This window comes from Strix uralensis, chromosome Z (genome assembly GCF_047716275.1).
Source record: "Strix uralensis isolate ZFMK-TIS-50842 chromosome Z, bStrUra1, whole genome shotgun sequence".
NCBI lineage: Eukaryota > Metazoa > Chordata > Aves > Strigiformes > Strigidae > Strix > Strix uralensis.
Window position 1 is genome coordinate 59,319,821 of NC_134012.1, and position 14,246 is coordinate 59,334,066.

The window sequence follows — 14,246 nt, forward strand, 5'->3', positions numbered from 1 at the left end:
ATAAGGACAGATAGGATTCAGTTATCAATTATTCTAACTGAAGACTAGGTAATTGTACTTGACTATAATGCTGCACATATGTTTATAAATAAATTTCAAGCTACTCTGTGTTCTTACTCTCCCCCACCCCTGCAAAAAGGAGAACAAAAAGGTCTAATTTAAATTTTATTTTTTACCCTTTCATCACATACTTAGTTTACAGGTGTTTTGATCCACTATTTCTATACATAGTATCTTATATGCATTTTATGAGAAGCTATTCTTGTGAAATTACAAGTGTGTGTGTATGTGTATATGTATATATAGAAATATATATGTATATTTTCCTTCTCAACTGATACAATCACAGGAAAGTGTTGTCATGTATTAAGAGTAACTATCCGAACAGAATACCAAGAGGCTTTCATTACAGCCTGTCTGGGTGGGACTCACATTATAAAAATATCAGTTGCTACAAATGACATAAGGTCTGAAAAAGAAGTAATATATACCTAGGCACTGGTATAGTAAAGAATGCTGACTGTGAGATTACAGTGCTGATCAAGAAAATTTTTATGTAGCCCAATAAAACTTGAAGTCAGCTTCTGCAGGTCATGGACTTTTGTTGACTGACAGCAAAGGATGGGATCTGTTGTTGAGCTGAGCTTAAAGACAACAGGTTCAGTGCACCACTATTTTATTTATGTCAAGATTTAAGAACAGAAATTGCTGTTTGCAGTAGCAAAATGCCTGTCTAAAGTGGTGATTTCTACCACAGTAATTGTAAGGCATATTCAGGTAATGTCACACTACTGTTGAGAGATTGTAAATAATTTTTCGAAACCTGGAAAATCATGAGGCTTGCATGGCATACAGAGGTAATGAAGAATCTTTTTCTGACTAGGTAGATGCTGCATATCTAACAAGTACCAAAAAGGTTCACTGCTAATCTGTAAACTATTTGATATATATATACTAATAATCTACTGTTATTAATTTTTACCAAAACTATTTTTCCACAAATTTTGTTTGGGATGCAGAAAATTCCATAGTACGAATAAAAGACATATTAAGGCATAGTAATTTTATTATTTGCTTAACTTTTTTTTTTTAAGTCTTCAAGCACCCACATGTCAACTATATGTAAGAAATTACTTGTATTTTAAACTCTATAATGAATTTGGGATGTTAGGCATTTATGCTATCATTTTCTTGCTAGCTAGGGCAAACCTTTCTTTAACAGAGAATCATACTCTAATCCCCTATAGAGAGAAGAGGGTAATATTCTAACAGGGTCCTTCTCTTAGTTCGTTAGCTGAAACGGAGGGTTTAGTTCATCTTCTACAGAGAAGATAAACTTTTTTCCCCCCTACTGTGGTGCTGGTAGAAAGCTAAATAGTGCAAATCTGTAAGTCACTGACTTTTCATAGTATTTGTCAAGGGGTTTTAGTAATCAATATCTTAAAAATTTCCCAGATACTTGGTGTGGCTTTCCCCAGGTGAGAGGAGTGTGCAAAAATAAAAATGTAAGATCATATCAAATCAAAATCAAAGAAGTTTCTCACTACACTGTTTTTGGGGTTTTTTTTGTTCAAGTAGGCATGGACTTGAGACATGGGTCTGTGCAGATACAACATGATCACTACCAAATTTGTGATTGAATCTGTTCAGCTGACCCTTTTTCCCTTCCTTTTGGCCTGTTTTCAGCTTCATTGTCTTCTAAATACACAATCCCCAAAGGCTTGCCTTTTATTTCGCAGATGTGCAATGATAAAAATCTTTGCTCACTGAGAAATTGTTGCTTTGAGAAGGCTGCATTAGACTTACAACTATATTCAGTAACCCCAAACCAATGCAGTTTACATGTGGTGGTGTACCTATAATCTTGCTGACCTCCCTTATCTCTGGGCTATCTTTTCAGAAATTGTTTTGCCAGAGTCTTCACCAAGGTCACCATATACTGCCAGTGTGCAGTTAAGTGATACGGTAGTCAGGCAAGTTGGAACTGTGAATAAAGGTGATCCACAGCACAGCAGAAGTAATGTTCCTATGTATGTATTCACCTGAGGCTGAGTTGTGGACCAGATATTTCAAAACTTGTTTTGCTTCTGACAAGCCTTGACATTCAGGATTTATGATTCCAGACATAGTGAGACATTCCTGATCAGTTTGGCTAGAAAATACAGGTTTTGTCCCAAAATCAATATAGTTTTGCATTACTGTCATTTGCACTGAGAATATATACTTCTTAGAAAAAAACCCAACACCTGTGTAAAGGCAGATACGCAGATGTCTTAAGTGTATGCATGTCAATATTTTATTCTTCAAAAGTTCATAAAATGTTGTCCTTTTGAATATTTAGTCTACCTACAAAGCATTACATTTATGCAATGGATTGTGTTTCAAGGTCATAAAATTTTATTAGACAAACTTAATTATAAAGAAAAAAATAATTGTAGACATAAATAAATCACAATAATAAATTTGGTAACATGTCCATTCAACTGGCAACTGACACAGTGATATGTTACCATGATACAAGTCTGTGGGAAATGCATGTAAGCTTATCTTTAAGTTAAAATCAACAATTGTTTTGTTTTAGTAAAAAAGCTTAGTAATGGAATATAAACTTCAGATATCAAACAATTCAAATTCTATGTGGAGTCTATAGGTATAGCATAACTCAGCAGGATGGCAATAACATAAATTTGGTAGTATTTTCATGTTTGCTTATAGTTTGTGAAAATAGTGGATAGAATAGTCTCTTGGGATGTTTGCAGATAAATCAGGTGACAAAAATATTAGAATTTGTGTCCATCTCTCTTCCATTTCTTCTCCTACTCCAAGAAGATGATCCCCATCTGCCAAAGGTGATCTTTTTCCTTCCTTTTCATACAAAAATATAGATGTGTGTGCATACCTGATGTTTTCTCTCAAACTCTTGAAATAAATAATAGTAGTGATTATAAAATGAGCATTAGTGATTATTAATGAGCAGCTTGCCAATGTTACAGAGAAAGTGGTTAGGCTGTATTAAGTATGTGTTCACATCACCTGTTCAACTATTGCCTGTGTATCTTTTCTGCAGGTGACAGATAAGTCAGTGAAAGCTTTTGCTGAACATTGTCCTGAACTGCAGTATGTTGGTTTTATGGGCTGCTCAGTTACATCAAAAGGAGTCATTCACCTCACCAATGTAAGTATCATAACTACTTTTAGCTAGTCATTAGTGTGTTTGACTATTGCCAAACTATACGTATCAGCCAGGATAAGTAATGGATGGAAACATGACAAGATAAATGAACTTCTTGTTATTTGAGCAGACACATTCAGATTTCCCTGTGTAAAAACACTGCAGCAAAAACATATTCAAGGGATGATACTTTTTCTCGGAAATAATAATACTGCTCAGTTCAAAAGTCTTTAAAATGCCTAGTTATACCAAATTCCACTGCAAACAAAACAGAATTCTGTAATTGGAAGTGCAGAATTCCTAGTGCAAGAGATTTAGACAGACCCCTTACTGCAACAGTATATCCCCCATGCACATACATTTTGTATATATCCATCTTTGTTTTTTAACAGATAGTGTGACAGATACATTTTATTTCCTTTCCTTTTTCTTTTATGTAAGAGGAGTGATGTGTGGGAGAACTAACTTGAGTGAACCTGCAGAAAATAATGGAAGGGTTCAATAAAATGAATTATTTGGATGAGGTGAACAAACAGCATATCAATTAAAATTCGTAACTTAAAGTAAATTCAGGGATTGTGCAAACATATGGTAGAACAGAGGAAAAATGCATCTGGAATAGATAAATTACTATTTCTATCTAAGAATTTGTAAAAAAAGCTCAAATGGGAAGGTGGGACTTACTATAACTTGTAGAGTTGACTGTAGAAATGGGTATTGAGTATGAAAAGTTCTGGTAAACATAAAAATGGTTAAAGACCTCTCGAAGTAGCAAGTGGAGAGAATGTTTTGTGAAAACAGAATGTGCCTGAAGAAAATACAGGGTTTTTGATGCAGTTGTGCAGCTCTTTTGTTATACAGAACCATCCAGCATATCTGTAAAATATTTTTATCAGTTTAGAGCAGCCTAGTAGCTGAAGATGCAGAAGAATTTGAAAACATTTTGGAACACATGCCAAAACAAATAAGACAGAGAAATTAATTTGCATAGTGAAGTTATAGCGCCTCAAAGGATGCAATTTGGAAAGGACTCTAAATTGAAATGATGTGTAAAAGGGGCATATATCTGTGGAAGAGAGAAATAATCCAATAATTTACATGTCCTATGAAAACGGTGTATGTGTAACTGTAGGTTATATTTATATACACAACATAAATACAGGAAGTACATCATTTAGAAATCTGACATAGACAGGTTATGTAGTCCAAGGCTTTGTGGGAAATTCCCACACAGATCGCTTTTCAGTTGCATGCTTTGGTTGCTGTATTATTTTGGCCTAGATTTATTGAATATTTAAGGGGGGATGCCTTATCCTTCAACCAAGTGACTTTATTTGATTAAAGAAAAGTCAAGATTTTGGTTTTTCTTATTAACATTTAGTTCAGATTTTCATGTGGTTTAATAATAATAAATGTTTAGAAATCCTGATTTACATAGGAGTGACACTATTGTATGTAGTTCTTCAGAAAATATGTAGGAGGCTACTTTGTCACAAAGTTGGAAAAAGTCATATGGAACAAGCATTGATGCATGTGCTTTTTGTTGTGACTTGAGGCTTTGGGATTCCAGTTTCCTTCCCTCAAGCTGTAGCTATAGAAATTTTCTGTAGGCTATTAATACTGCAAAGACAGTGTTATGGTAACACTGAACATTAGGGCTTGTTCAGCCTGGAAAAGAGAAGGCTCCAAGGAGACCATATTGTGGCCTTTCAATACTCAAAGGGGGCTTATAAGAAAAATGGGGACAGACTTTTTAATAGGGTCTGTAGCAGCAGGACAAGGAGTAATGGTTTTAAACTGAAAGAGGGTAGATCCAGACTAAATATAAAGAAGAAATTTTTTACGATGAGGATGGTGAAACACTGGAACAGGTTTCCCAGAGAGTTGGTGGATGCCCCATCTCTGGAAATATTCAAGGCCGGGCTGGACGGAGCTCTGAGCAACCTGATCTAGTTGACACTGTCCCTGCTCATTGCAGGACATTTAAAGGTCCCTTCCAACCCAGATTATTCTACAATTCTATGATATGATGTCTTCTGTAAGGTTTGCTAAATATTCTTTTGCATGAGTGACTTTCTGTGCATAATAACAAGGTATTCGTTTAGATTTATTACTACTTTAAGCTGAGGTATATATGCATGTAATGTAGGCAGGTGGGATGATGCCATTTATTGAGGGGAAAGAGTAAGAGGTTTTCCCAATCATACAGTGACTGGGAAATTGTATTGGAATTCAGGCTTCTTTACTCTGAAGCTATTGACAGGTGACATCTGCTGCAGTGACTTCACTAGTGTTTCCACCTGGCTCCTCTGGCAGGTGTTGCTTCCTTGCACAGAAGGCAATTTTAACGCACTCTGAATTGCACAGAAGCATCTGACGCAGACACGTGTTCCATTTCTAGAGTACTTTGGAGGAAATAAGCTCCAGCAGGGAGTTAAAATAAATATCTGGGGAGTAGTAACGTGATTTTTAACTGCTACGTCTGTCTTTTCCAGAATTCATCTGTTGATGACATGTTTTTTTTTTAACCATCATGTATGTCTTATGGTCAGTTTTGTGTAGAGTTCTTAACTAGTACTTCATAAGTGCTTAGTAATAATTCTGGTCCCATGTTTGTAGAGAATGTGGAATCTGTTCTTTGTTCTACATGACCTGTGAGTGTGTCCTGCAAGGCTGTGCAGAGCTAGTTCCCTTCTGTCCTTCTGCTTCCTGTGTGCAAACTGGAGATAACAGCAGTGGCTTTTGTTGTAAAATTGCTTTGAGACTGATGGATGTATAAAAATTGAGTGGTTTGTTATTACTGTATTTTCCCACTAGTAATGTTAGCTCTCTTTAAAAATACTGGCACTTGAAAATTCTGAATCACAGTGCTGCTGAATTGTGCACGGCTTTTTTAATAGCTAGTTATGGGGTATGGTAGTGAAAATGTTACATATTTTAGAAAAAGAAGAAACCTTCAGGGTTTATTTTCGTTATTTTACTGTTGAACATGGTGACATTCAAAAAAATTTGCTTCTTGAGCAAAACCATGTTATCACACTGGTGCCTTTTTTCCTTGAAGCTTTATAAACTACAAAAAATGCACCTAAAGTAAATGATTATTGGGCTAGGTGAGAGGCACTGTATGTAGATACACAGGGCGAGAGAAAGGGAAAGAGGGAGTGTTGTGTATATGCAGTTCACAGATGGACTCCCAGCTGAAACCAGTGGTTTGTTCTGATGACCTAGAATGTTTTATTTTGCTTTGAGCTGTAATGTGTGAAAAAGTGTCACAAAAGATCTGAATGATCTATTCTATGACATCAGAAAAATTAGTCCAACATTTATCAACTTTGTTTCCGTGGAGGAGCAAAGAACATGTACTAGATATAGTGTTGTAGTTTTTATCTTCTGTTTTCAGTACATCCTCAACTATTTTTTCCTTGTTTTGTATTTTTTTCCTCACTTGTTTTATTATTTACTTATCTTTCCCTACATGATTTGTTTTTTCTTGTTTTCTCCCTTCCTTCCCTCCTCACATCCTTGTCTCTCAGGAGTTTATTGCTGGTTAGTTTTTACTTTTCACTCTCTTCTTCTCTTGTAAGCATGAAGATCTATGCAAATGTGCAAAGTATATATACGCTGAATAACCAGATGCATAATTTTTATTAGTGTGAATAAGAAACTCTATATGCTAGCTATGAAGTAGTGATTTTTTTAAATTTTATGTCTTTGGCCCCAGAAGTGTGGTATTGTGTTCCCCTCCTGTGGTAATTACCTCTGAGCAGTTTAATTGTTGCACTTCTAATACAGTTTCAACAGCTGGCATCAGCAAATCTCGACATCTAGACATAGTTTTATTTCCAAGCCACTTCCTTGGCTGCTTCTTTTGAGTTCAGATACATATATATATATATATATGCAAGAGTAATTGCTTTGTAGCAGTATAACTGTGCTTCTACACCATGTATTTCTGACAGACTGTGTCTGGTAAAGTTATTATAGACATTTTCATCTAAGAACGTGTGAATTGTTGAACAACATCTTGATAGGAAGAAGTTCGAACTTACTCTTCTAATCACCAGTACATGAAATCAGTTTATCTAGGAACTATTTTTGGAGTCGTACAATCTTTATTCTTTCTCTATCTCTTAATTGTTACCTGAGACTCATGTCCAATCTAACTCAGACATACCTGTGTCTGAGTTGGTGGCCAGTATGAAGTCAATAAAAATTCAGATTTATAGAGCAAATATTTTGGACTCATTCAGTGCAGGCACTATCAGTTTGACAGATATATAATTATAATCTATGTCAAGACTGATTTTGTAAGAGCCTTTTCTAAACTGAAGTATGGTAAGGTCTCTTTTTTTAGTAACTGGTTGGTTTGACACAAAGTGCTCTGCTTTATGGTCTTTTTAATGGTAATATTTCAGCATATGGTTTAATCTTAAAATCATCATGCTTCCTAACTAATAACATGATTGTTCTTCATTGACTAGGTCTAGAGAAAGCAGTTTTTTAATCAATTTATATAATGAACTATATTCCACCAGATGGCATATGATTTATTTGAATCTGCATTTAATAAGATGTCCTTTTAAATGTTAGTCTACCAATCCTAGGAAAAAGTAATTAAGTAAGGATTTCTGGACATAGTGATTCTGGGAGATTCTTCATGAGGATTGGCTTGATACGTTAAATGATGTGGTGCTATAGACTGTATAAGAGGGCCTTTTTACATCTTGTCAAAATAAAACAGACCATTTTGTTGAAGGAAGCAACTGTGTCTGTCCTAAGAGATTCTTTTCACCATTTTTAAGAATTTGATAGTTGTACTCCAGTTTCTCTCAAGTTGCAGTGAAATAAAAAAGTCATTGCAGAGAAGACTGCACAGTTGAAAGGATTTCAGTACTCTGTGGGTGTGTGAAACTGTAAAAAAAAAAAAAAACAGGTTCATTAGAGGTGCTTGAGAGTAACACAAAGGGAGACCAAATTATGACTCAGTGATAATGTAATTTAACAGTGACTTTTAGAATTTATAATAAGTCTTGTAACATGGGTACTATATGTGCTGTTTATATGGGTGTGCAAATAGCTCCTTTAAAATGGGTCTTAATGTTAGAAAGGAGGGCAATATATTTATTTTGTAGCATAACTTGTAAAAGTATGCATGCAATTAATCAAAAGGCAAATTGTTATCAGTCATCTTGAAAGGACTATCTGCTTGAATTCAAATGTCATTCACTTTCCTATTGCGTTTTGCTGTGGTACATTACAAAACAAAGGAATCTATTGAATAAATTTGTTTCCTTAACATTTTTTCAACTCCCTTTTCTTCTCAGGCATGTTCTTTTACAGATACCTACACTCTTCAAAACAAACTTTTTCTGTTTTGTTTTTTGTAAGTGATGCAAATTAAACCTCTGTTCTTACAGCACAGGTTTTGAACATGTATTTCTTATTTAAGCAATGGGAGCTCAATGTTCTGCAGTACTTAACTCTAAGAAATTAAAATTTCTGAATGTACAGAACATTAAATCAGGCTATGGAAAAATAGTCTCCTTTGCAACTGTTCAATCATTTTCCAATTCTTTAAACCATGTATGATTAATGTTTCAGGAACACAGTATATCTCAATAATATAGTTCAGTTACTTCAGCTCTTAAGTAAAAATTAATGTATGTGAGTTTTTAAAAAATAGTTTATAGATTCTATTGATATAATAATAGTAAGAATGTGATTTACAATTTGTTCCTGTTGCTATTTTTTATTTCCTGTGATCATACATTCGCTTTGAGGGGCTTAAATAGGAGAGGGACTATTCCCTGAAGGCATGCATACACAGAGAGTGTCAAGAATATTAAGCTTAATTAGCAAAAGATGTGAATTTAAAGCTCATTAAGTCCTTATAAGCACTTCTCTTCAGAAATAATCTGGCTTTAGTTCTGAAGAGGATTGATTTTATGTGAATTGTTCAGCAGTGATTTGACAGTGTTAGTTAGGTTTACAGTTGGACCCGATCTTAAAGGTCTTTTCCAACCTAAATGATCCTATGATTCTATTCTATTCTAAGATTTTAAGAAAGCATATCTCTGCAGGAATTGTGGAAGTGTGAGGGGAACAAAGAAAAATAAAAAAGAATTGCATACTCATTATATTAGTAGTCCACTACAATAACAGCTAAATATTCACAGGAGTTGATACACACACACACACACACACACAGAGAAAAATTAGCTGTGATCCCAATGTTAATAGTATTTATCATCCAAAGTATATGACATTTATCCTAAACTTGAACAGTCTCAAATCAGGCATATTTTTTATCTTTTTTTTTTTTTTTTGGTTATGATAGTTTTCAATGCTCTAGCTTCTTGATTAGCATTACGCATATTTTAATATTACAAGTTCTAGTAATCAAGAAAGAAGTCTTGTGAACTCCATAACACTCAGGCACACAAATAGTATAATAATCTCTGCATCTTTAGATATATCAACCTCCATAAAATTTCACTTAAAACAACCAACAGAAGTATTGAACAAAAGTGATTTTACCATAATTTAAAATATTTTGAGATCCAAAAGTAGTAGGTAGCTTCTTAAATACAGTAGTTTAATTTTTAATTTTAATATCTTTTTTAAAAGAGCTGATGGTCTGTTTTTCAAACTTCCTTTGTCCAAAACCATTTTGTGACCTAAGTGGTTCTTTTGCATCTTTCACAGTGGAACAACTCCCTTTCAGTACCTTTTAACGGGAAAACTCCTCACAAAACCTTTACATACTGTGCTATGAATTCTCTGTCTGTTAGTGGGACTGAGAGGAAGGGACCAACATCCTGTTCCCTTCTAATCTGTTTATCTCACTAGACTCCCTCTGAAATTTAAATACTATTCTTATACAGTTTTAACACTGAGTCAGTATTCAGTAATTTTAGCAAGGTTGTGTATATATGTAGCACACAAAATGAGTTTAACTGTTCTTGCTTTCTCTTAATTATTTTCTATTTCATATTTTTAAATCCTCTGTCTACTATTTGCATTGTCTGTTTTATTGTCACATTTAATATTCCTTTTTCAGTTAAAATATTTTGTCTGCTGGAGCTCAGTTCAAAGTTTAAATTCTGCTCATGCTGAGCATTTTTGTAGAGCTATAAAATTAAGAGTTGAAGAAAAGTGTTGAATATCTGTTGAAGACAAATTGTTGCATGAAGAAAATTGCTTTAGATTAAAAAAAAAAAAAAAAAAAGGAAAAACTTTATTCCTGGTGCCCTAAGATTGAGTATTTTTCACAGAATATCCTTTTCTGTGGAAAAATGCTAATTAAAGGTATGCTATTTTAATCTCAAGATTTATGCATGCACTGAAGTTTCAAACATCCCAACTGTCCAATTGTCTGCTTCAGAGAAGTTTAGGTTTTTTATATCACACTACTTTTAGATGTGAGGGTTATAGGTAGAATATAAAACATACGTAATTTTTCTTACAATTTTTTTTGTGATATTAGTGATTAATAAAGAATTCAGCATTGTAGCATTAACCCCTTACCATTACTTTTTCAGGTAAGATATAAAATAAGACATTGTAATTAAAATATCCATCCCATTTTTGAAATGAAAAATTACTACATACACATTTATAGCAATTCTCTGACCAGTAGTAAGATGTTGATTTAAATAGGCCAAGGGATATTCTTTTCACCTATATTGTTCAGATTGGTACAAAATCATGTCAGAAGGTCCAGTACTTAGGGGAATATGTATCCAGTTCTGCAGCTCTTGAAAGTCATTCACTCATGTGAAACGGCAATAGTGAGATTGTATGGATCAAATTATACTGGAGGAGTTTGTATCGATGTGAAGTAGTCTATTCAAAGTTCTATGTCAGTAAGGTTTTCTGGATCAAGTACGTTGTGCCTGATAAAAAGAATTAACCTACCAAGTAGGTGAGGTGTCAGGTGAATGAATGTGACAGAAAAAAAGACAAGTGATGGCTGGGTTTCTGTATATTGAATATAATGGTAGATGATTATTAGTATGAAGGAAAGAAAAAATGAGGGAATGATCATTCTTCTGTGACGGTAAAGGATAAAATCTACGTTGGAAACCGTATTTATTTGGTCAATAGGAATACTAGGAATTCAGTTTAGTTTTCGAGTCTACCCATGCAATGCAAAAGTCTTTCTTCTTGGGAAATCACAAATTCTTTCTGCTGCATTCATCATTGCTTCAATGAGGTAGTTACTCTACTGTTACCTCTTACCTAATTTGAACCCATGTTAGTTACATACTTTTCAAAGAAGAACTGACCTCCATGCATTAATTTATCTTTAGCATAAGTTGATGTTTTTTACTGTGTACGTAATATTAATAACTAAAGAAACATTGGTATTGTCACCTGGTCATAAGAAAAATGTTGCAAAAAAGAGCATAATTTTAGTTAAGAATTCTGTGGGTTTTAATGGGAAGATTTTTACTTGTCTTTGAGGTCTCCTGGTAAATATTTGTTTACTGTGATAGAATATATGCGTTGTTGAATGTCCAGTAGGTTTATTTCTTATGATATGGGCATTGGCCATGTTATTACCAACATAGTATAAAGGCTGAAGTTATCTAATGTGAATAGCTGTATGGAGGTGAAGAAAATACAAGTTGCTCTAAGCTTCCCCTTCTTCTGGTAATTTATACAGAAAAAATGAGGGATTGGTTGTGAGGTTTTTTTGAGTGCATAGAAGGAAGTCTTTTAAACTTCCTGCTAGAGCAGTATATATGAAATGCAGACAGACAGAGCTTGTAAAATCTGTCCATTTTACCAACACTATATCAATCATTATGTGCTTTTCTCCCTGATAGACAAATAAGATTATCAGAAATTCAACAGGATTACAACAAGCACCTCCACAATACACATGTGGTAGTATTCAAATAATAGGAATATTATTGTTCTACTTCCTGCAGACATACCATGCAGTTGTTTCTCACAGGTCAGGTTCCTTAATTTTATCAATTATAGAATATCAGGTTGGAAGGGACCTCAAGGATCATTTGGTGCAACCCTTCTAGTAGAAGCACAGTCTAGACAAGATGACCTAGCAGCCTGTCCAGCTGAATCTTAAAAGTGTCCAGTTTTGGGGAATCCACCAATTCCCTGGGGAGATTATTCTGGTGGCTGATTGTTCTCATTGTGAAAAATTTTCCTTTTGTGTTGTGGTGGTTTAGTCCCTGCCGGGGTCTGAGACCACGTGGCCGCTGCCCCTCCCCCACAAGGGAGTGAAATACAAACCTTGGGGCTGAGATAAGGAGAGGTTTAATACAACAGTGCAACAGCAACACAACAAACAGCAACAATAACAATAACAGTAATAACAATGAACAGAGCAAGGTATGTTCTGATACAGCAGCGAGAGGACCGATTGCACAAACCCACGCGCTCACCAATTCTTCCCGAGCTATTGGCACCCGGAGGTGACATCAGCGTGGTATATGAATAACCCGGCTAGAGCTTCCCCCCACTGCTGGGGAAACTTAACCCTATCCTGGCTAAACCAGGACAGTGTCCAGTTGGAATCTCCCCATGAATAACTTGTACCCATTACCCCTTGTCTTTTCCATGTGACTCCTTGTAAAAAGGGACCCTCCATCTTCTTTGTAGCCACCCTTTAAATACTGGAACATGGTGACAAGGTCTCCTCAAAGCCTTCTCTTCTCAAGGCTGAACAAAACCCCAGTTCTCTAAGCCTTTCCTCATATGGCAGGCATCCCAGTCCTTTGATCATCTTTGTGGCCCTCTTCTGGACCCTCTCCAGCCTGTCCACATCTTTTTTGTATAGTGGCAACCAAAACTGAACACAGTATTCCAGGTGGGGCCTGACAAGTGCTGAGTAGAGTGGATAATACTTCTTTATCTCTGCTGGAGATGCCCTTGTTAATGCAACCAAGCATTCTGTTGGCTTTTTTTGCTGCTGCAGCACACAGTTCACTCATATTGAGCTTGTCCATCTGGACCCCCAGGTCCCTTTCCACAGATGTGCTTCCCAGCCAGGTAGATCCCAGCCTGTGCTGCACAAATTTTATGTTTGTTCTGCAAAATTTTTGGAAGCTGTATGTGGTTTACCTTCAGCTTTAGTCTGGAGTGTTAAAGCCGCTGGAACAGAATACCAGAACAGTTTCTGTGGAAGACTACCTCATTTGAAGTCCTCTTTTTTACCTTTTATTAACTTTTCTCTTTTTTTAATCTTTTTTTTTTTTTTAAAAATACATTGACTTAATTAACTACTGAAGTGGACTGATTATATGATCTCAGTTGTATGCCTTTACTTAACCAAATCGTTAGTGATTTAAATCACTGAATAGGATTATTTTTTCTCTCTTAAGGGAAGGTAAATTTAATTAAAGTGTCAGTATTACCTAATGCAATTATTCTTCCAGAGTATAACAGAGATTATTTCAGACATCTTAAAAAGCAAACAGCACTTGGAGGTTATTACTAAACTGATTTGTTGTTTAAGGATACTGCAGAAATCTGTAAAAATTTTCTTCTTTGAATCCATAGCTCATAAAACTAGTATAAGAGGGTTTTGTTTGCTTTTGAAGGACATTATAGTGATTAACAAGAGTAATAAATCAGATTAATCAGTGCATTAAATCTTAATTATATTGTTCCGTGACTCCAACTTTTGTTCAGAATATCCAAGTTATTATTGATGGCTGTGCAGATGAGATTGCAGTATAAATACTGTATTTTCCAGGGAGATTGTAACATTTACTTAGTTGGAAAGCCTTAGACTCTGGAGTCTTTAATCACTTGCATTTGAATCTAAACACAAATGTGCTGTTTCACCTTCCTTCAATGCCCTATTTTTCTTATATTAAATGAGTTGCTATGCTATCTTGGTATTATACACTCCATGTAGTTAAAAGGAGGAAGGGCTAGGCCCCTACTGTAGATGTACTGGACCATGACTGAGAATGTCTTGATTTCATGGTATAACTGAGTGCCTGAATTCCAAATTTGCTAAAGTTGGATTTGATTAATATCTCTGGTATGTTTCCTTTTTGTGAAAAATGCAGTAATCTCACCTTTCTTGATTAGCTTG

General features: G+C 35.0%; 1 protein-coding gene across 11 annotated transcripts in view; it reads left to right on the plus strand.

Moving 5' to 3' along the window:
• Positions 1–14,246, plus strand: part of FBXL17 (F-box and leucine rich repeat protein 17) — a 315,193-nt gene that overhangs the window by 87,110 nt on the left and 213,837 nt on the right. For all 11 annotated transcript variants that reach the window (XR_012627033.1, XM_074855755.1, XM_074855757.1 and 8 more), the window contains exon 5: positions 3,068–3,175. Coding sequence is in view for 10 of the 11 variants with exons in the window: in XM_074855755.1 (XP_074711856.1) it covers positions 3,068–3,175 (108 nt within the window). In the remaining variant the exon portion in view is untranslated. The remainder of the gene's footprint in view (positions 1–3,067; positions 3,176–14,246) is intronic.